This window comes from Macadamia integrifolia, chromosome 4 (assembly GCF_013358625.1).
Source record: "Macadamia integrifolia cultivar HAES 741 chromosome 4, SCU_Mint_v3, whole genome shotgun sequence".
Taxonomy (NCBI): Eukaryota; Viridiplantae; Streptophyta; class Magnoliopsida; order Proteales; family Proteaceae; genus Macadamia; species Macadamia integrifolia.
In genome coordinates, this window is record NC_056560.1 from 5,067,057 (window position 1) to 5,087,622 (window position 20,566).

The 20,566-nt window shown below is 39.5% G+C and overlaps 2 protein-coding genes across 3 annotated transcripts; both read right to left on the reverse strand.

The window, feature by feature from the left end:
• Positions 1 to 730: 730 nt before the first annotated feature.
• On the reverse strand, positions 731 to 10,002 carry LOC122076628 (trihelix transcription factor GT-1-like). Of its 2 annotated transcripts, XM_042642033.1 has the most exons (5): positions 8,585 to 10,000; positions 4,172 to 4,210; positions 2,368 to 2,499; positions 1,346 to 1,573; positions 731 to 1,253 (listed from the first exon to the last, which is right to left on the reverse strand). In XM_042642033.1, exons 1-5 carry the CDS (start codon positions 9,135 to 9,137, stop codon positions 1,039 to 1,041), a joined length of 1,167 nt encoding a protein of 388 aa, XP_042497967.1. In that variant the 5' UTR covers positions 9,138 to 10,000; the 3' UTR covers positions 731 to 1,038. The 2 variants fall into 2 exon arrangements, with proteins under 2 accessions (XP_042497967.1, XP_042497968.1); XM_042642034.1 differs by lacking the exon at positions 731 to 1,253 and having other exon boundaries at positions 1,388 to 1,573; positions 2,368 to 2,495; positions 8,585 to 10,002.
• Positions 10,003 to 14,277: 4,275 nt separating this feature from the next.
• LOC122076542 (cytosolic Fe-S cluster assembly factor NBP35-like) lies at positions 14,278 to 20,553 on the reverse strand. The gene is made up of 3 exons (XM_042641887.1): positions 20,369 to 20,553; positions 20,154 to 20,255; positions 14,278 to 15,452 (listed from the first exon to the last, which is right to left on the reverse strand). The coding sequence occupies exons 1-3, from the start codon at positions 20,409 to 20,411 to the stop codon at positions 14,536 to 14,538; spliced, it is 1,062 nt and encodes a 353-aa protein (XP_042497821.1). The 5' UTR covers positions 20,412 to 20,553; the 3' UTR covers positions 14,278 to 14,535.
• Between the last annotated feature and the right edge of the window lie 13 nt (positions 20,554 to 20,566).

Sequence of the window (20,566 nt, forward strand, 5' to 3'; positions counted from 1 at the left end):
TCCCCCTCCAAACCATAGTCTGGATCACCTACCAGTGTGTGTAGCCGGGTTTCATGACAACACATTCCTTTTTTTGCTTCCATACATGTTCCTTATGCTACCATTAAGAGTGCTTAGAGAGGTATTTATGGAAGCAGGACATTTGTAAACCATAGATGAAATGTTCACGGTTGGTGACCCAGGTTCCCGGCGAGCTTGCTTAGTAAAACGTCCCAGTGTGGAAGCGTTATGGCAGAGAATAATGATTCAAGCAGAGGGTCGAGGGAAGTAACACCCAGAACACACAACACAGCAGGCAGACAAGCAAATTTTCAAACATGAAATGAAAAGCTTGTAAGCTTTTTTGCTCCCAACTAGGGCTATGAAGAAGATTGAGAGATTTACATAGGCAAACTTTGTTGCAGTGCTTCTAGACCCCCCCTCCCCTCCCAAACCATAGTCTGGATCACCTACCAGTGTGTGTAGCCGGGTTTCATGACAACACATTCCTTTTTTTGCTTCCATACATGTTCCTTATGCTACCATTAAGAGTGCTTAGAGAGGTATTTATGGAAGCAGGACATTTGTAAACCATAGATGAAATGTTCAGGGTAGGTGACCCAGGTTCCCGGCGAGCCTGCTTAGTAAAACGTGCCAGTGTGGAAGCATTATGGCAGAGAATAATGATTCAAGCAGAGGGTGGTGGGGAAGTAACATCCAGAACACACAACACAGCCACCAGACAAGCAAATTTTCAAACATGAAATACACACGAGGGGGGAAAACTGTGCTTTTTTTTCTTTCCTCCTACCATTCCATCAAATTGCTATACACAGTTGGGTAATATTTTGTTACATTTAGTTGCAGTACTCTTCCTCTTCAAGTGAACTCGAGGCAAAAGATGAGGGCAAACTCACCAGGATTACTTATGGCTCAGTAGGCAGGACTACTACATGAGGTGCAAGTGTGCACTTTAGGATAAAAACAAAAAATTGCATATGGGACGGAAGGTTATTTATCTGGAAAATTCATCGCTCATCAGGATACTAAATGCATCTCTCAGTCCCCAAGCAATCTCACACCCTGGTACATCGCACCAGGACGGAGATCATCTAAAGTGTCGATGCTTCTAAAGCAATTGAACTCTCGTAGACCCATCCAACCACGACGACTAAGGAAATCACGTAAATCATCTTCAGTATAAAGTGTCTTGTCTTCAGTACGAACAGGTATGCGGTCAGATTCATCATAGAGACACACTTTTATCATCAATCCTGAAACAAAAGGAATTGAATTTAGTACTTATAAAAGATACACTGCACTTTTTATCAAGCAAATTTCAGTTCAAATTAATATTTAAGGTTACCCTCATCAAGGTGAAGAGTATAATTCCCCAATGGCATGTCCCTGTCAAGGCTACGAACAACTTCGTCTTCATCCTCTAACCAAAATGCCCGTTTGGTTCTTAAGCCAAAGGCAGACTTGATTGCCTCCTTGATTGCATCCGCCGTACCGTCGATCCCAATCCTTCTAGTGTATTCCCCCCACTTGACCGATATTACCCTCCCAACATAGGAAGAGTGGCTCTCCCCCCCTGCCAAAAATCAACATCAGGCATGTCTGTTCTAAACCAATAAGAGTTTATTGAACGTTGGTAACTCCTGAATCAGTTGACAGGTTCAGGGGGGTCCAGACATAAAAATTTTCTCTACACAAGTATAACCTAGACAATTTTTATTTTTTGTTTTTTTGGGTAACCCAGACAATTCATCGAGTTAGAGATCTAGGATAGCTAAAAAAAAAAAAAAATCTAAATATTTTTTGACTGCCTCTGAATTACTCATGCTGTATTTCATTTATAAAATCCCATGAACAAATTTCTCCGAGACTGATCAGTCATTTGTTACACCAGTCTAGAAACTTAGGGGGCTTACGAACGAGTGGAGTCGCACGGAACGAAGGCATGAGTACTGATTCAGAAAAGGGGGAAGGGGGAATTAGACACTCTTTCCTAGTACGAAGGCACTGTACCCCGCCCTATTAGAGTAAATGCACTGTACCAGAGTTTTAAATTGTTAAGGTCTGGATAATAGCTCAACTAAACTATGAAGAGGCAACTCATGAAGTCCCTGTACACAGCCTCAAGAATATGCTTCAAGTCATTAATGAGTTCACTGTCCAGAAATCTCTGGTGAAGGAATCCCCTGCTGGAGACTCCATGCATCAATTAGGAAAAATCTGCTTGAGGCATAGATCACTGACAACTTCTCAATAAAATTCCCAGAATACAGATAATTCATGGAAGAAAAATATAGCCCAATTCCCTCTTAAACATAACAAAAAGAATAATGGTTCAATTTTCTTGCATTAAACTTAGCAAAACTTTACCGTTTCCAGGGGTCTCTCTCCAATTCCATGGGGGAACTCCACTGGCTGCAACTGCATCAGCTGCTGTGATGGCAAGAGGGTGTCCATCATGATCCAAACGCCTTTCAAGATTGAGTGTTGATCTTCCACTAGCTTTTTGTCAAGCAATTAAAGCTCTTATTACCAATTTAGAAGATACAGGAAACAGGAAATGAATTGGAGAGTAGATAATAGAGCATGTTCAACTCCAAGAGATGGTGTTCTTTTAACAAATGCAAGTTCTTGCACGTGTACCACAATAATGTGCATGTGGTGTATGTGTTAATTCACCGTTTTTAGGTCACTATTTTTAGCAAAGGGCAGTGGATCCTGGAGAGTCCACCCAAGGATGCCTTCCAGAATGGTTCTATATCTGCTATTTGGCTCTCACCCAAAAAAAAAAAAAAAAAATCTGCCATTTGGAAGTTCCCAAGGGGGCCCAATTTTTGTGGACAGAGGCCAAAGGACCCCCCTTAACCACATTTCAAATATCAGCCCAAACTGAGTTGGTGCAACATGGCAGAATAATTTCTAAAAATCTAACAAAAAAGCTCTCAATGTGAGTTTATTATTATTATTATTATTATTTAATTTTATTATTATTATATTATTTTTTATGAATGGATGGTGGAAACTGATAGAGGAAAACATAAACCCAATAGGGTATATGATTTAAGTTTCAATCTGAAGTTTGATGTGGCCAATCCAGACCATATCTTATCTATCAAATCATCTTCCATGTGGCACATAGTTTGGCCATATAAGACTTTTTCACTCTACTAGATTCATTTCTTTATTAATTTTTTAACAATTCCATATTTGAGAAAGTTCAAACATACTATTTATAGTGAGTCTTGATTTTACCATCTTTAGTTTTTGTTTTCGAATATTCTACTGGGGAGTCTCTCGAGTCCTAATTGCAATTTGAGTCTAAATGATGGGGTAAGCTAGTTCCTTTCTTCATCTTCTCAAGTTGTAACACGTGGAATGGGTCCAGGTTTTAAGTAGTGGTTGGGATGCAAGAATACCAGCAAGGTGTCAATGTAATGTTGAAGTTGAATTAAATTTTCTGAGTTGAGGTGCAGTTCACTTCCTCTCTTCATACAGTGGGTCTGTGTCATGCTGAGGGTTTAGTTACTGCTAAACTCTAGCAGGGTGCTTAGTTAATGCTAAGATTGTTACACTTCTACCACTATTACTTTGTTTTTTAAAACATGATAATCAGATAACAGATACATTACTTGAAGGACTAAATGATTGTTCTGGGATTTGAAAATGATTCCATCAGCCCCCCCCCCCAGCGCGGGGTACTCCCTTCCCTCCCACATAAGTAATTCTATCAGGCATCTTTGTATTTGTAATTTAGATGGTAATCATCAGGTGCATTAGATTATGGTAGTAGAATCCTTCCGACCAAACTGCAGCATCCAATTTCTTTAACCCTCACTCTCATCTAACTGTGAATTCTGCTTTCTTCTCCACATTTTAGTAATTTAGGCCGTTTTCAAATGACCATAAAGAATACTGCTATAACTGCCATTCCGCATTGACAACTACTGAACCATTTATTAAAAATTTCAACTTGTCTGGTGAATAACCTCACAATAGATAAAAATTTCACCCAGTTTAATGTATTTTATGTAAAATAGAATAAGCAATAAAATTGATGTCCAATTAAATTACCACCCCTCAGCTGCCACAGTCAAATGCAAAGCTAAATTCTGTAAAACAGAATCTTGAATTGAAGAGGATACTTTTTGTTTGGAACTCAGCAAACAATACGTACCTTCAACAGATACAAATGGAATACTGGCATCCTCAAGAGCTAAGAAAAAGCAATGAAGCAGCTGTCAGAATACAGGAGAAAACCTGGCAATACTAACATGTTTTATTTTGCTGCAAAACATATTGATCTGAATGCTTATGAGAGAGAGAGAGAGCAGTACTATCAAAATATGTAAATGATGAGTAAATAACCAAGCAAAGAATGAGAGATATACAGTCAATGTGAGCCAAATCATTCATGACTGTTCCGAAAATGCCAATAGATGCTTGAACCCATAGTTCAAAAACTTGGGTTTCGGTCTCGTTTCAGCCTTACCGAAATTTCGCCGAAATAATGCATTTTTGTCTACAATGTAGACATGACCAAAATTACTGAAATTTACTGAAAGACCGAAATTTCTCCAAAACAGTGCCGATTCCTTAGTTCTCCTGTTATTTCATCTTGGCCTCGTCAAAATCAACAAAATTTCCAAAATTTCGGCGAGTCTTTCAACTTTGCCTTGCAAACATTTTATGGTGCACGTCATAAAACGTAGCCAGCTATGAATGCCAGTATCCAGAGTATGTGGATTCCATGAAGCTAGATTCCAACATTAGGCGCATAAGATCAACTTGGTAGCAATATCTATGATTCCCTAAAATGCCAAGTACCAACATAGGGTATTGAAACTTAGATTTGTTAATGTTCATACTCAAAGAAACATACTTTTCCCCATGAGAAAGGTTAAGATGGCTACAAAATGTTAAAGGCGGCATAGCATTGATCAGAACATGGCTAATCAAAAGTGGAATGTCAAAACCTTGTTTTTCTGGGTAGATCGATGCAACTAGAAACACCTTCCAAAAAGAGAAAAGTATGAGAAACATTGACATGTCAAGGAAAAGTCAACAACTTAGTCAGGAATCAATTTAGGGATTCCATCAGATACGAAAAGCATGATCAACGTAGCCTATAATATGGATATGATCTCCTCTGTTACGAAGGCAGACCCAATTGCCCAGTAACAGTTAGATTTTACACAGGATTTCAGTCTTAGTTCCTCTTTTTTCTACCATTTCACCACAAGTGGTTGAAAGCTGAAGGGTTATATAGAGTAGCATCTAATCCATCAGCAGAAAAATAAGGTCCCACCTACCTAGTCAGGACTTCTACAAATCTACCAGAGAAGTGATTTTCATATGCTCAATAATTATCCATAAAATAGGAAAACCTTTAATTGTTCTGCAACAGCAATAGAAAGTATTAGACATATAGCAGGTTGATATTCAATATACAAGCGTTAATTGTGCCTGCAGAAACAGAAGCTAGAGTGAGCATGCCCAGAGAGAAGGCATGCAACTGTCCCCAGTTTCAACAGTACAAAGGAATTTTCACCAAGTACTCCACAAAGTATAAAAAGATGTTCTTAATTTAATTTTCCTAGAACATGAGCTCTGTAATAAGCATGGTAAGTTGGTAACCATCCAATGGGAGAGCGTCTCCAATGATGCATCAACAGAAAAAGACCAAGTGACACCTCTTTTAACATTGTGGGTTCCACCTGAGGAGTACATCATTCTTTACATTTGTTTGCATATCTTGGTGTGGCTAGGTTAGTTTTGCATCTCCACCAATTAGTTATTCATTTTATATTCCTCAGATTTGGTTTTGTTTTGCTTCATTGAGAGACTCTTGTTATATATTTAAGGGTATTTTAGTCTTAAAGGGAATAATTGACCCAAGTGGCAGCTGGATTGTGTTTGCCATCCATGTAAATTTTGATCGAGTCATAGTTGTAATAGGAGTTTAAACTAGAAGGCCTTTTATACAATTTTCAAATCATCACAAAACGGTCTTGAACTTAAGGACCTCAGGGGTTTTCGCTGTGAAGTCTGTGATCTGAGAGAAAGACCAACAACCAAGTACTCCTAGTTACACCGTGGATCTCCATTGGGTTAATGGGGTATCCATTAAAAGTCAGTTTTCCTCTGGACAGCAGCAAAGGTACTGTATTCTTACTATCTACAATCTAGTAGCAAGGGGATTGCCTTCCTAATGTCTGCCTATTTTGTTTGGAGCTGCTGAATCAGTGAATTATCATCTAGTTCACTGTCCTTTTTGAATTTTTTTTAATTAATAATTGATATGGTGATTTTGCTTTTGATGTGTAGGCAGATCTACTAGATCTAACTCAGTATGAAATTCTGATCTTCCTTGGAACTAGAAGAGGCAACATTTTATTGCAAGGAAATCATGGTATTTTATGGCAACAGACAATTGGTCTATCTGATTGGATCTAAAGAAACCACAGATTGTCTCATAATCAATTTGTCAAGTGTTAACAGATGATTTTGTGGGCCTCAATTTGTCAAGTGTTAAAGAGATTTTGGACTCAGAAGCTGGGCTAGTCATTCTTGTGTAGTGCCCACCCATCTGTTTAGCTTTCTTTGCTCTTGTAAGTCTTTTGCAACTTGTCAAAAAACGAAGAAGTAGCCATCCAATGGTGTAAAACATACAACCTGAATCTGATGGGATAATTGACGTGGGAGCATCTCAAGCCTAAAAAAGAAATGTATTTAATTTGAAAAATCTTTATTAAATCAATGGAGGCTGCATAAGAGTGGATAATTAGGAAGACGTTATTTTCTTCACCTTTTTCAGTTATATTTTTGGAATGTTAAAACTGACCTATTTTGGATGATTTTGGTACCACTTTGAAGTTATTCTGTTATGTTTCCATTGAGAGGATGATCTTGAGATTCCTAGCTGTATTGGAGAAGATAAGACCAACTATTGATAGAGTATCAGTTGGTGATGGGATTTGTATCTTAGGAAGTTTCATTTGACTAGTAATTTGGTTTGGAATCTAGTTATTAATTGGTATTTTTTTTTCTTTGAAAACGGTTAGGCACTTGTTGAAATTGCTAAATGGATATTAGAACCATACTAGGAATCTTTATCATCAGAATATCAAATAGAAATAGTCTTTTAGGGGCTTCTTTGAGTTTGACTAGGATATGGAATAAGGTGGTCTTGTTATGGCCTATAAATATGCACGTAAGATCATATGCTTATAATCCAGTGTACAGTATGATTTTGTTTATGATTAAGAGAATGTTTCTCTGCAACTGAGGCTCAATTGGCAAACCCTACCTATTATCTCATCTTTCTTCTTCAACACTCTATGGTAGACTACAACACATAAGCCTCCTTTCAGAAACTTTCAATTTTATACTGCTTGCTGATTTTTGAACCGGTCCTAGTATTGCAGGAAAACGAGTTGCTGTAACCAATAATTTGGTCAAATACTTGGCAATTGGGTTTTTGGAAAGTAAGGCCAGAAGTGGATTAAACAGTGGGGCATTGGATTAGATATTTAGATTTTATGGAATTAAATTGCTTCAAGCGGTTTACATATGGAAAGACACTGGAAACAAAGTGACAACTTATTTCATAGAATATAAGAAATAAAGTGAGGTTCAAAATGCTTTATATGGAGTTATTCTCCTTTTCTGTTGCTACATCTGATGTGGGTTAATGTCAAATGTACTAGTACTTCTAAAGGGCCCAACTAGAAAAGGGATATGAAGTCAAGATGGAACAGAACCTAAAATTAGGGTTTTTAGGTCAAACAAAGCACTTTACTGTCAAAAGTGCTCCAATTGGCGCCCTATTTGAATGAATTTTTTTTATAGAAATGCAGATAAGAATTAACTGATCAGAGAAGAAAAACGAATGAAAAAAAGGCAAAAATTTGATCCAATCATCTAAAGCAGACATTCAGAACTTCTTACAGGAAATATATGTGGAACTGAAAGCATAAAATTAACAGGGTGCATTATAAGGGATAACAATAAGAAAATATTTTATTTGTCACATACTGCTGGAAACAAAATTGGATAATAACTGCACTGGCTAGCTTCTTTAAAAGATTAAAAGGAAAAGTTATGCACAAATGAGGGACATCAATGAGGGTGCCACTACAGATTATGCAGTTGTTTCCAGCTCCAAAAAACTAATGATAGAACTTCTCATAAGGAAGAGAAGAATTGTGACTAACATTGTAATCATTTTCTCAAGGTGCAAATTATTATTTTTATTTATTTTTTTTTTTTTGGGGGGGGGGGTGTTTGTTTAAATCCTACAAGAGCCACTACGATTATTGAAAAAGGTGCAAAAACAAGTGCAGTCACAGAGTCCTAATAAGGCCACCATAAATGTTCCTGAAACTTCCCTAGTTACTGGCATTATCTCCATAGATAAATTATAAAAAAACACCAGTGAACATCATAAGTCATAACTGCAAATCCACGCAGCCTTGTCAATGAGACTTCAAAATTGTGCCTACTCAGGAAGATAAAATTAGCAAATGGCATACAAAAAGGATAAACCCAGCATAACAAACAAGGCGACAAGAAATTAAAACTAATATACCTTTATCTGAGAATTGAATGAAGGAATCAACCTTAGAAGGTGTAGGACTCTTGTAAGATGCGTTCTTACTTCTCTCCCTGAGCAATTCCTCCAGTTCCTTGTAGTATGACATCTTAGCTGAACCACTACCTCTATCTTGGTGCCTTGCCTTCTTGAACTCTTTCAACAAGTTCCTCCATTTATCAGTGCACATCGTCGGGGATCGATCGAAACCCTTCTCCCTCATTTTAGACGAAATTTGCTCCCAGAGATGCTTGTTCGACTTGGAAGTATTGAAGAGACTGTCCATTTCTCGCCGAAAACTGATGAGGCTTCGGGTCTCCTCCTGGACCCAGGTCTCGGCTCGCTTCTTGGGCGCCTTTACCTCGTGGTCTTCCCCGCTACTCTCGGCAAGAATCATTTGCTGTTGCCGTTGCTGTTGCTGTTGCTGTTGCTGTTGCTGCTGTTGTTGCTGGGGCTGCAAGCCACCATTGCCAACAACTTCAATCATCATCTCTCTTTCCTCCTCTTTATAGAAGTCAATTGGACGAGGTTTCTCAGACAGCTGGTACATGGCTCTTGACAAGCATCTACAAGGCAAGAGAAGCTGTTCTCGAAAGTCACAGAAGAAGATAGCAATTGGGTTCGAAGCTTCGAATAGGGGAAGGGCAAGGAAACTCCTTCCTCGGATTTGGAGATTAAAGTCGCTCAGTGGTGAAATAATAGAGAGAGCTGGAACAGGAAACCACTGTAGTTCGACAGTAGAAGTAAATTAAGATATGGGTTTTGTCGGTGAAAAAGAAGGGGGGAATACCCCATATTTCGGATTCAAAGATTGACTCCACCAAATATGGAAAGAGAAAAACAGAACAATCTCTCAGAGACAGTGACCAAGCAGTTCCAGAGAGAGAGAAAGAGATGGAACAAAGGAAAGGGAAAGGAGAAGTGGGTATTGTAGCAAAACAGATGACAAGGAAAACCCGTGTCGATGATTCTGAGATTGGGGGCAATTGTTTGAGAAAATGAAAGAGAGAAAATAAAAAGTCTCCTTTTCTTCTCGATGTTCTTGTTGGATATATAAATGAAATTCCCTCTTATTTTTCTGTCACAGAGAGCGAGAGAGAGAGGGTTTCAAAATTTTCCGACGATTCTTATTCTCAAGTCAAGCACACGCACAGGGAGATAGACAGAGAGGAAGCGTGAAGGTGAAGTGAAAAGGTTATGACTTGCGAAAGCAAAGAAGGGAAAGACTAGATTTCTTTTCGTCTCGAAGAACAGTGACTCCTTCACTTCAGGAATTCGTGAAAAAAGGAAAAAAAAAATAAAGGAGTCAAGATCCCAAGTACCCAGAGAGGAGATGAATCAGCCATGATTCAACCCCAGGTGCTGAGAAGCTGTGACTCCACTCTCTCCCTCTCTCTCTCTCTCTCTCTCTCTAAACTAATAATAATCCATTAACCTTGACTGGATCATGTAAGTGAACAATGTCCATTAACACGTGGCAGAATGCCACCACCTCTTCTGATCAGCGAACAAAATGGATAAACCTCACACATGCATGATTGCATGCCGCATCTGTCACACCCCGCCTCCATTTATCTGAAGACTAGTGACATGAACACGCATATGTATCTACAATTCATCCAGGATTTACGATGCAATACTTTAAGTTCATAAAATTATAAAATAATTATAAGATCACATACATATAATATAAATAAAATATACCAACTAGGGATTTCTATTGATATTTAATATAATTACACAAAAAAAAAGTTTTCACATTGGGATCATAATTACACTTATGCCTCATAGGGCTACATCCGCTACATACAAAAAGAATAAAAAAGAGAAGACGATACTCTCATCATCAACGTGCTTCAAATGCACAGTCATCCCATATGCATCCATCCTCTTGTGCAACCAGCTCCTCATCCCAGAGGTCACCTTCGTAGAAAGCCGGATCCTCAATCACAGTTTTCGAAGGGTTACCTGAATCAACATCTAAAAAAAAAAAAGGCAACAACGAGGGTGAGCTTTCACGAAGCCCAATGAGGGGTAACACACAAGCAATCATGACAATCCAAAATATGCAATAATATAAATATTCATGCCCAACCACATCAATATGAATGCAATGACATGATCCAATTATTATCAAACAATTCTAAGTCCAAAGGGGTATAAGTGCTAATGCAACATAGGTGTTATTCCTAGTCATGAATGTACATTATCAGTCCTCAGGGATATAAGCTAGTTGCAGGTCAGGAGCATACCGGTCCCTACATGGTTGCTTCAGTACCCGGTAAGCCCCTATTAATAACCCTCCCATAATACCACTACATGGAATCCAACATCGTGTGAGGGTCTGTCACGACATTGGCATCAGTGCATCTCAGTCACCAAAAATCATCCCTAGCCTCAAACCATCAGATGAAAGGATTAGCCAATACGTAAATCCCTATTGGCAAAGGTTGTAGCACCAGGGTGGTTATCCTAGCCCAATGCATTTTAATATGCCATAACACATTTCAATCACACTCACACACACACACACACTCACTTTAAGCATGCAGTGCTACCGGCACCAACCGTTGGCCACCCTGCACCCCAGTCATACACACACACACACTCACCCTGAGCATACAATGCTGTCGGCACCAACCGTTGGCTACCCTGCACCCCAGTCACACACATATACACACACACTCACCCTAAGAATGCAGTGTCCCGGCACCAACCGTTGGCTACCCTGCACACCAGTCACACACACACACACACACACACACACACACACATCCCCTGAGCATGCAGTGCCACCGACACTAACCGTTGGTCACCTTGCACCCCAGGATCCACATACACCCGCACACTCACCCTAGGCATACAGTGTCGTAGGCACCCACCATTGGTCACCCTGCACCCCAGTCTCCACATACACACACTCACCCTAGGCATACAGTGCCGTAGGCACCCACCATTGGCCACCCTGCATCCCAGTCACAACACACACATGCACAACCATAATCCACATTCTCATGCCACATCAACAATTTTCATAAGTAACAAGATAATAATATGCAAATCAACATAATTCATCCACATACGCATTATGATGCAATAAATTCATGTAAACACACAAAATCCCCTCACCTCGAGTCCTAGGTGATGATGGATCACCGATGGCCTCGCGCTGTGTCTCGTCACCTCTTAGTTCTACTCCTAGGATTCATAGGAATTTTAAGAAATAAATCACTCATAGATAAATGAGTCCCTAATGAGTCCCTATGCATATGTTCTAACCTCATTTCCTATTTTTCTTTTCCTTGAAATCGTTCTCAAATTGAGGGTTTTATGACTATAGGGCTAATTTATATGTGGGGGATGTTCACCACATCATTTAGCTTAGATTAAGTGTAATTAATGGTTTATTTAAGATAGGTTTACACAATGTATCTCAATTCCCCAAAATTCCAGTCACGATTAAGCTAAATTAGGAAATTTCGGTTGAGGGTGTAGATGGTGACCACCAATGGCTTATGTGGTCACCCCAATCCACTATACATGTATTTAATTTCATTTTCCCCAACCCAATTTCAAGTTTGAATGGTGGGGTATAAAGGGTTTGGGTAAAACCCACATTTTCTAGGGTTTTTGTTACCCAAATTGGGGATTTCACTAGGGAGGGTTCATGGACTCAAAGTGATCCATTAACCTTGCTAGGATAAGTCTCTTACACTAAACCTCTCTCCTAATTTGTAATTTTAACAAGTGGGTTTTAATAATTTTTCCCATTTCTAGGTTTTGTGTTGCCCAAATTGGGTCTTTTGATAGAGGTTTCCTAAAGGAAGGTCTATAAACTTGAAATGAACCCATGATTTTGCTAGGATAAATTTCCTACACCAAATCCCCTTTCCTATTTGTAAGTTTAGAGAGTGGAGAGGTGGGATTTTGTTGGGGCGATCGCTCTTAGCTCAAAAGAGAGGATATGGGAGAGAGAGAGAGCCTAGCACATGGAGTTAGAGACTTAGAGTGAGTGGAGTTTACCGTAGTTGGTAGGAAACCCTTGCTCCTCCTTTCCTCTTCCTTCCTTGCTCTCCTTCTCCTTCTTGTTCTTTCTCTTTCTCCTTCTCTTTGCTTTTTTACTTTGGTAGGTGGAGAATGAACGGTAATAGTCTATTTATATTCCCTTAATTAACTAAGGTTTGTTTGGGAGAAAAATGGATTTTCACCCATTACCGGGTTAACTCATTATTTGGCATTAACGGGCCCACCTTGGGGTGACCCGATACATTAATCCATTATCCAAAAAGTGGTATCAACCAATGAATGTGGTTTGAGGTGCACAGGTGCAAGGGTCCCGGTCCCATGGCCAAATAATATGATTTTAGCTGGTATTTTCACTTTTAAGGTTCGGGGATCTTCCCGTGAAATGTGAGGGCTTAACTAACATTTTCTTCTGCGTCCGGAACCCCTTCCAATTTTTAAGGCATGAGTAGCAAGTGCAAGTGGGGTCATCCTTCCCTTCCCGACAAAATACGACTGCTACCCAATATTCATTAGTACTAGCATCCTCTGGTGCCTCATTTATACAATTAAAATATGAATTTTAGGGCACGAGTATAATAGCATCCTATTCTATTGCCTATTAATCTTTCATGATTTTGAGTCAAAAATCGAAATAGGATTTTCTTATAGGAATGCAAGGGGAGAAGATTTCCTTCACCACTACGTGTGATTCACTTTCCATTCTAGGGTTCACAAATCCATCCTAGGTTTTTAATCTACCCAAAATATCCTGACACCATTTCCGTACTCTTAGACTCAGTGGAATTGTTACGATTTTCAAAAAGAATTGATATAGATTGATATGATCTTAGGTCCCCTCACCTTATAATCAGGTTTATGAGATTGAATTTTTCCATGTCCGTATCAAAAATCATTGTTCTAAGATATGATTGAATCTCCGTGGATGAAGAGAAAAATGATAGATCATACATGAATGGAGAAAAAAATTCCTTTTCATATGAGGATTTGTAATGGAATTTCACCACCCCTCCCGCAACACCACACCCCCACCCGCACCCACCACCCCCCAAAAAAAAAAAACAATGGAGGGCGATCGATATTCTAGTAGTGTATAACAAATGTTGCGACTTTCCGTTGTTGGTGGATGGGAGGCTTTATTGTTTTTTTCGCATGAAAACTTTTACAACAAGAAATTAAACTAAATTATCCTCTACACAAGATGACAACTTACCTTCCCTAGCTACAAGCGCTGCCTTTGGAGCCACCGATATTATATATTCAGGTTTACAAGTAAAATTAACCATCATAAAAAAAAAAAAAAAAAAAAAAACCTTATGATCAAAGATATGTCAAAGAAATATCCCAAGACCAGCCATCTTGAAACCCTGCATCTGCCACTTACATAAGTCCCCTGCATCTGTCTGCAACTCGCATCACAAGAAAAAAAGACATGATCTACCATTGTTCAACCCACAATTTCCATGTTGATTAATGAAATGGACATGTTCAACGCCATCCATGCACACAAATGAATTGAGAAAGAAATGAAAACCTTGAGATGGAATGCACTGAACTGATAGTCTCTCCATAAAATGAATTATTAAGGTAACACTGTCAAGTTACTATTAACTACTCACAAAAATTGGTGCCTCCACCATCCATAGCATGTAGGGGTGCACAAGTTCTGGGCCATGTCAAGCTTCACTCCATTTATTCAACAGGGACTCAAAATCACTTTCGGGGCAAGGCCTCGCACATTATGGTCCTAAGATGATGAATGGAAGTACATTCACTATATGATATATTTATATAAACAACCATTCATATATTCAACCAGTTGAGGATTAAGGAAGGGAGGAAGGAAAAAGAAAGGAAAATTATAAAAAAACAAAATATCATTTTGCAATGGTGAAACTCAGCTTGATCTTCTTGCCTACGCACTATCATCCAGAGGCTTCAACTGCCCAGTTTGCCACCAGTGTTTGTATAATTCTCTTCAGAGCAGGTGCACTGGCCCCACACTTCTGATCAGCAAAGCACGACCGCCCTTCCTCAGCAGCTTTGCACAACTGGGGGTCCATGGGCACCTTCCCAAGGAAGGCCACGTCCATCTCCCTGCACATCTTTGCTGCACCACCCTTGCTACTGTCAAACACCTCTCCCCTAGCCACCAAATCTAGCATTTCCGGTGCCTTCTCTCTCATGTACTGTAATGCCCACTCTGTCACATCTGTCTCCTCCCCAATCTCAGTAACCTTCATAAACCTGAAATCTGTCAATGACTGTTGCAACCCACTCATGTTCTCGATCACCCCCAGCACGGGTACCCCAACTTTTTTACAAAAACTCACTTCCTTCCGCACATCAATCAGTGAGACCTCCTGTGGAGTAGTCACAATGATTGCCCCATCAATACCTGTCACCTGGAGGAGTTGGACAATTGAGATATGCTCATCAGAGGTCCCAGGAGGGGCATCCACCACTAGACAGTCAAGTTCCCCCCAATAGACATCCTTTAAGAATTGCTTAATTAACCCATTCTTGCGGGGTCCCCTCCATATAACAGCTTCATCTGGGTTGGGGAGCATAAACCCAATTGACATGACCCCAAGGTTGGACTCAAGATAAACAGGAGACCATCCAAGGTTGCTCTGGTGAATGTCCTGCCCTTCTAGACCAAGCATCTTTGGGATACTAGGACCACATATGTCAATATCAAGGAGGCCCACCTGGTAGTCCATACCAGCTAGTGCAAATGAGAGCTGAGCGGAGATGGTGCTCTTACCAACTCCACCTTTCCCAGATAAAACCAGTATCTTGTGTTTCACAGTAGCCATCCGCTCTGCAATTGCAACCAAGTCTGCAAATACACAAACACCAAATTATTTTTTGACACAAGATCTGATCTGCTCTTGGAAGGCAGACCTCTTCGTACATTATAAGAACCTAGATTAGTTGGAGTGTACTAGACAGCTAGAGTTGTTGAAATATCAAATGAAAGCAAGTTCCTTTAAAGCTGCAAACCCAGTTGGTCATTGTGATTGAGAAGAGACTAATGGGATTTCAAACATAAAGCAATGCTTTCTCATCAGGCATCGAATTCTCGACTTGGAGGTGCCTACTTTCTTGAAACACAAAGAATAGCATTCCCATGATTTACACCCCAATTAAGAAGCCAAAAAAAAAAAATCCACAATAGGCACATGCTGCTGTGCACTAAATGAATTGCAATTCAATATTAGGTAAACATAAAAGAACGACTTTGTCTACAAGTCATTGAGGAATACAACTCATAAGTATGAAGATCTGAGCAAAACCATTTCTTAGTTATTGATGCGTGCCAGCAAAAACAATAATCGATAATAGAGAGAGCAACCCAGTGCACAATCAATAATTTGATAATAATATGGGGTGAAAAAAGATGTAGGTCCAGCAGAGTGGATGGGAAGTGCAGTTCCTGCCCCCAGAATTCTGCTATATAGCATGCATGAACTACTCAATGGAAAGAGGACACTATGCATTCGTCAGATGCTCAAATTGGGGCCCTTATTCAGTCATATAGCCCACCTTGTATTGCACATTTTCCCCTCTATTTCAACTGTTCTGAATTCTTCAAATATTTGTGTTTTTCACCATTTACTCATTGCTATATATTTTGACACAACCTCCAACCTGGCACACAAGTAGGGAGGGCAAGCCTACCTGCCACTAAAATTTGGGCCTTACCTGACCTGCCAAGTGGCATATAGGGTCGGCAGAGCTGCACCAAAGGTGCAAGTTGACCCTAATAATATCCAGACTCAAAGCAGGTATCCATATTAATGGATGCCTGATGTCTCATACCCAATTACATTGTACATAGGTTCATTCCTTAAGGCCTACAATCAGGTTCTCCAGTATTTTCTATCTCATGCCCCCAAGCCCTAATTAAAAAAAATGGAAGCAAAACACACTAGAAGCACTAATACTAGTGCTCAATAAGCTATTTAAACAAAATACACTAATCCTAGTGTTCAACGAGCTATTTTAGGTCAACCTAGCCTAACCTTCACTGAACAATACATTAATCTTCCTAAGAAGATAAGCATGACCAGTGAGTTAAGAAGGATAAAATATAGCTTTAGAATTGGATTTAAGTATGCGTTTGGTTGCGTAAATCAAATGGTGCATTTATCTAATATAGATGTTAATCTTTTGAGAGACATTCTTCTGAACTACCTAATCTAGCTGAGAAATCGTTTGGTTGCCTTGAGTTTGGTACATGTTTCTTGCTGGAAAACTGTTTGGTTACCCTGAATCTGTGTAGTGATTCTTCCTGTAAAACCGTTTGGTTGCCCTAATCCTGTGTAGTGATTCTTCCTATAAAACTGGGGATTCGTGTTGCGTTGATGAGATTGTCAAATTGCGTTATAACGTTATTTTTTTTTTAAAATATGTTTTTAACAACTGCCTAGTGCAGTTGGTGAGCTGTGATGTGCAAAAAACCCATGCTCACCAAGAGGTCACAAGTTCGAACCTCCTGGCTGTTACCTACTTCCCTCTAATGTAGGGATAGATTTGACAACCAAACCAAACCCAAGACTGCAGGAAAGTTAAACCAAAGAACAACCAATAATCACCCAATATTAGACAGCAACAACAGTCCAGAAGTAATCAGTCACCAGTCATTGAAAACCAGAATTTTCAAACCCAGAATCTGGAATTTCTGAAAACAGAGATTACACCAGCAAGTAGACTAACCAGCAGCAGGTATAGATTACTGAATAAGGCACAATCAGAAACAAGACACCACAGGAACAGATAAACCAGACCAGAACTCAATTCTGGACAGCAGGTTCTGAAACCTTGCAGTCGATCCCAGCAACTTCACGAAATTCTATAGTAGAATATAAGGAGCATATAATCAACTCAAATTATTAATTAGAAAGTCCAGTCCATCAGAGAATAAAGGCAGCAATCAACATCAACATTCAACACAGATTAGACGGCAATTCTGGGCAGAAAACTTCAATCGGCCAGGATAGGAATAATTACAACAACTAACAGATCCATGGTCAGAATACACTATAAATGGGATCGAGTCTTCCACACAACCAGGGTAACACTCGACCAGAAGCTTAAAGCCATCAGATGGTTGGATGAGTAGAATAGTACAGATCGGTGGAAGAGAAACAGAGATTCAGAACCCAGAATAATTCTGCAGAAAGTTCAGATTACTTACTTGGGAAATTAAAGAAGATATCCACAATAAGAGAAACCAGAAAATAATAGCAATCCACTCGGACTTCTACCGCAGAGTGTCGATTGGATCAAACACCAATCCCTAGGCCTTGATCAAACACAAAGAACCACCATTGATACCCAGTGGCAGCAACAAGAGAGTTTTTTTTTTTTAAATTCAAATCGTGGCTCATTAAAAGAGTCATCATCTTTATTTATAATGATGGAGAGGGTTTACAAGTAATAGTAACTCAGAGTTACTAAATCTGAGTTACTAAAAATTGATTACAAGAAGTTACTAAAAACTGGAAATTAAAATATAATGAAACTAGTCTAGACAAAAATTAGAAACTAACAATGACTTGAAATTAGAAACTAATTTAGGACTTCAAAATAGAAATTAAATAACTAATTAGTAACCCCATCAGCAGCCCAAACCGTGGGCTGACTTGGACCAAATCTGGGTCGACCCAATCAGCCACTTGGGTCGACCTTGGTCTCGGTTCTCCTTGTGTAAACCCTTGTTGGTACTGTATCACCCTCCCTACCTATCAAAAAAAAAAAAAGAGATTGTCAAATCAATTATTGGTTGGATTAGCTCTGTCCCCTAAAACCTATGAATTGGTGAGGCATCTACACTAAGCTATGTAGCAAGATCACAACTTATATTAGGGGAAAATAACCCATCTTAGAGGCCGGTAGGCACCCCAAATTCAACAACACCACCTTACACTTAGAAATATTTTTTAAATGAATAAATAAGAACATTCAAGGGACCACTCTAAGGATATAAAAAGGAAAAAACTACACAGTTCCAAAAGTAAAGGCAATTGTTCCATAACCAACAAAGTGGGCTGCAAAAGTGATGCAGGCAGTCCAACTCGATTGGGCCTGAATAGGCTTAATTATGAGTGCCCAATGGGTTATGGGCTAAGCAATCTTGGTTTTTAACAGTGTAATGCTTAGTATATATGGGTTATGTATAGCAACATCTTGGTCCTGCCTGGTTGAATAAGCATATTTCTATCCATTCCCGCCCGATTCCTCATTGCAGCAGAAATTCCCACATCATATCCTCCTGGAACCTTTTGCCTGTCTCCTCTCTCACCCCTTGACCCTTCCCTCTTTTCCCCTTTGTTGTTGCAATGGGTGCTGGTCTTTCCTCCTTTCCTCCTTGGCTGCTTGATGTTTTGATGTTTATTTTGTATTTTTTGTTGCTTCTTGCTTAGTTCCCCCTTGGGCTGGCTTTTCCTTATTGGCTTAAGCCTCCCCTCCCCCCTTATTCCCCTTGTTTTTTACTTTCCTCTTTGGATATAAATTTATTTATTCATCCAAAAAATTTATTTTAATCCAGCTATGAATTCCTGTTTCCTCTGCAGTTTTATTACCCTCCTTGAGGCCTGCAGATGTTTTGGAGCTAAATTTCAGTACTCTAATTCCATAACTCATGCCACCCTTCAATGTCCAATACATATTTTGAACCCTAACTTCTGTCATCCAATTTGTTAGTCACCACTATAAACCACTCCATTCTAACATTGTTTAATACAAAATCAGAGACCATACCTTGTCTGGCCGCAGGCCATTAGAAAGGGCAATTGCACCCCCTTATCAGAGCTGGTTTCTAGACACATTTTGGGGACTGGTTGGACTACTCCTGAAGGTTGTTGGATCAGATTTTCAAGCCTAACAAAAAAAAAAAAAAAAAAAAAAAAAAAAAAAAGAAAGAAAGAAAGAAATAGAAGCCCTAGAACTGAAACCGTTCTGGATTGTGGAAGCTAGCCAAAGGGAGAAGAGCATGGGAGAATTTTCCATAAGAAGCAAGTAGGAACTATTCCATAGTCACAGGAGATTAGAAGGGAAAGGGCTGGGATGGATTCATCTTTTTTTACTCCAATAAAAGCGTCTTCTTCTGCTTAGATTTCTGAACCAGAATTAAAAAAACTCCAAAGAATAAATTAAACGGGGATCAGTTTCAGACGCCAAGTAAGACAACCCATTGACGTTTTCATTCTCTATTAAACCCTAGCAAAAGAAGCAGATCCATCAAAACGAAGGAGAGAGAGAGAAGAGAGAACAGAGTCGTCGGCCGTATAATACTAGTTCAATAGGTGTGTAGAGTCTCCGGCGAGTTTCCTTCGTTTCTGGGTCTCTCTAGCGATATTGAGAGAAGCAGCAGAAAAGCCTACTTTTACAGATAAATACCCATTCAGCATTATTCGCAGATTTCATGTTCAAGGTTCTAAAAAAGGAATTTGTGGAAAAAATTGGTACCCACGAAAGAGATCTCTCTACAACGAATACCAGAAGAAGAAAAGGAGAGATGGGGGTCGAAGGAAACCTGGGTCGGGCCCTTTTGGAGCAGTTGCACAAGCTTCTTGATTGGGGCATCCTTGGCATGCATCTGATTTTCCTGCGGATTCCGATTGAGTACCTGGGCAATCTGCAAATATATATAAAAACCACATCAACAACAAGGGAAAACAAAAGTGTGAGCAGGAAATGAAAGAAAACCCACGAAGCAAAGAGGAAACACAATAGGAAAACAAAACATACGCTCAGGAGCATTTTCAGGGATTTCGTGATAACCGTTCTCCATGATCTTCCTTCACTTCCGTCTCCCACAAGTTTAATCAAAAACCAGACAACTGGAAGAGCAAGCAAAGCTAAAATTTTCTCCTTCTATGTTTCCAACCGACTGCGCTGCTCCGAAAGGAGCCCTTTTGGCTTTTACCTTGTAGAAGTAGAAACAAG

What these genes read in the sequence shown, in the direction of transcription:
- LOC122076628 (XM_042642033.1), bottom strand. Translation starts at nt 9,137, where the DNA reads ATGTACCAGCTGTCTGAGAAACCTCGTCCAATTGACTTCTATAAAGAG. An exon ending in TCCATTTGTATCTGTTGAAG is followed by an intron (nt 2,500 to 4,171) that starts GTACGTATTGTT and finishes CTTGACAAAAAG; the next exon opens with CTAGTGGAAGATCAACACTC. An exon ending in GAGAGAGACCCCTGGAAACG is followed by an intron (nt 1,574 to 2,367) that starts GTAAAGTTTTGC and finishes GATTTTTGGCAG; the next exon opens with GGGGGGAGAGCCACTCTTCC.
- LOC122076542 (XM_042641887.1), bottom strand. Translation starts at nt 20,411, where the DNA reads ATGGAGAACGGTTATCACGAAATCCCTGAAAATGCTCCTGAGC. An exon ending in CCCTGAAAATGCTCCTGAGC is followed by an intron (nt 20,256 to 20,368) that starts GTATGTTTTGTT and finishes ATATATTTGCAG; the next exon opens with ATTGCCCAGGTACTCAATCG. An exon ending in TCCAAAAGGGCCCGACCCAG is followed by an intron (nt 15,453 to 20,153) that starts GTTTCCTTCGAC and finishes GTGTATTTGCAG; the next exon opens with ACTTGGTTGCAATTGCAGAG.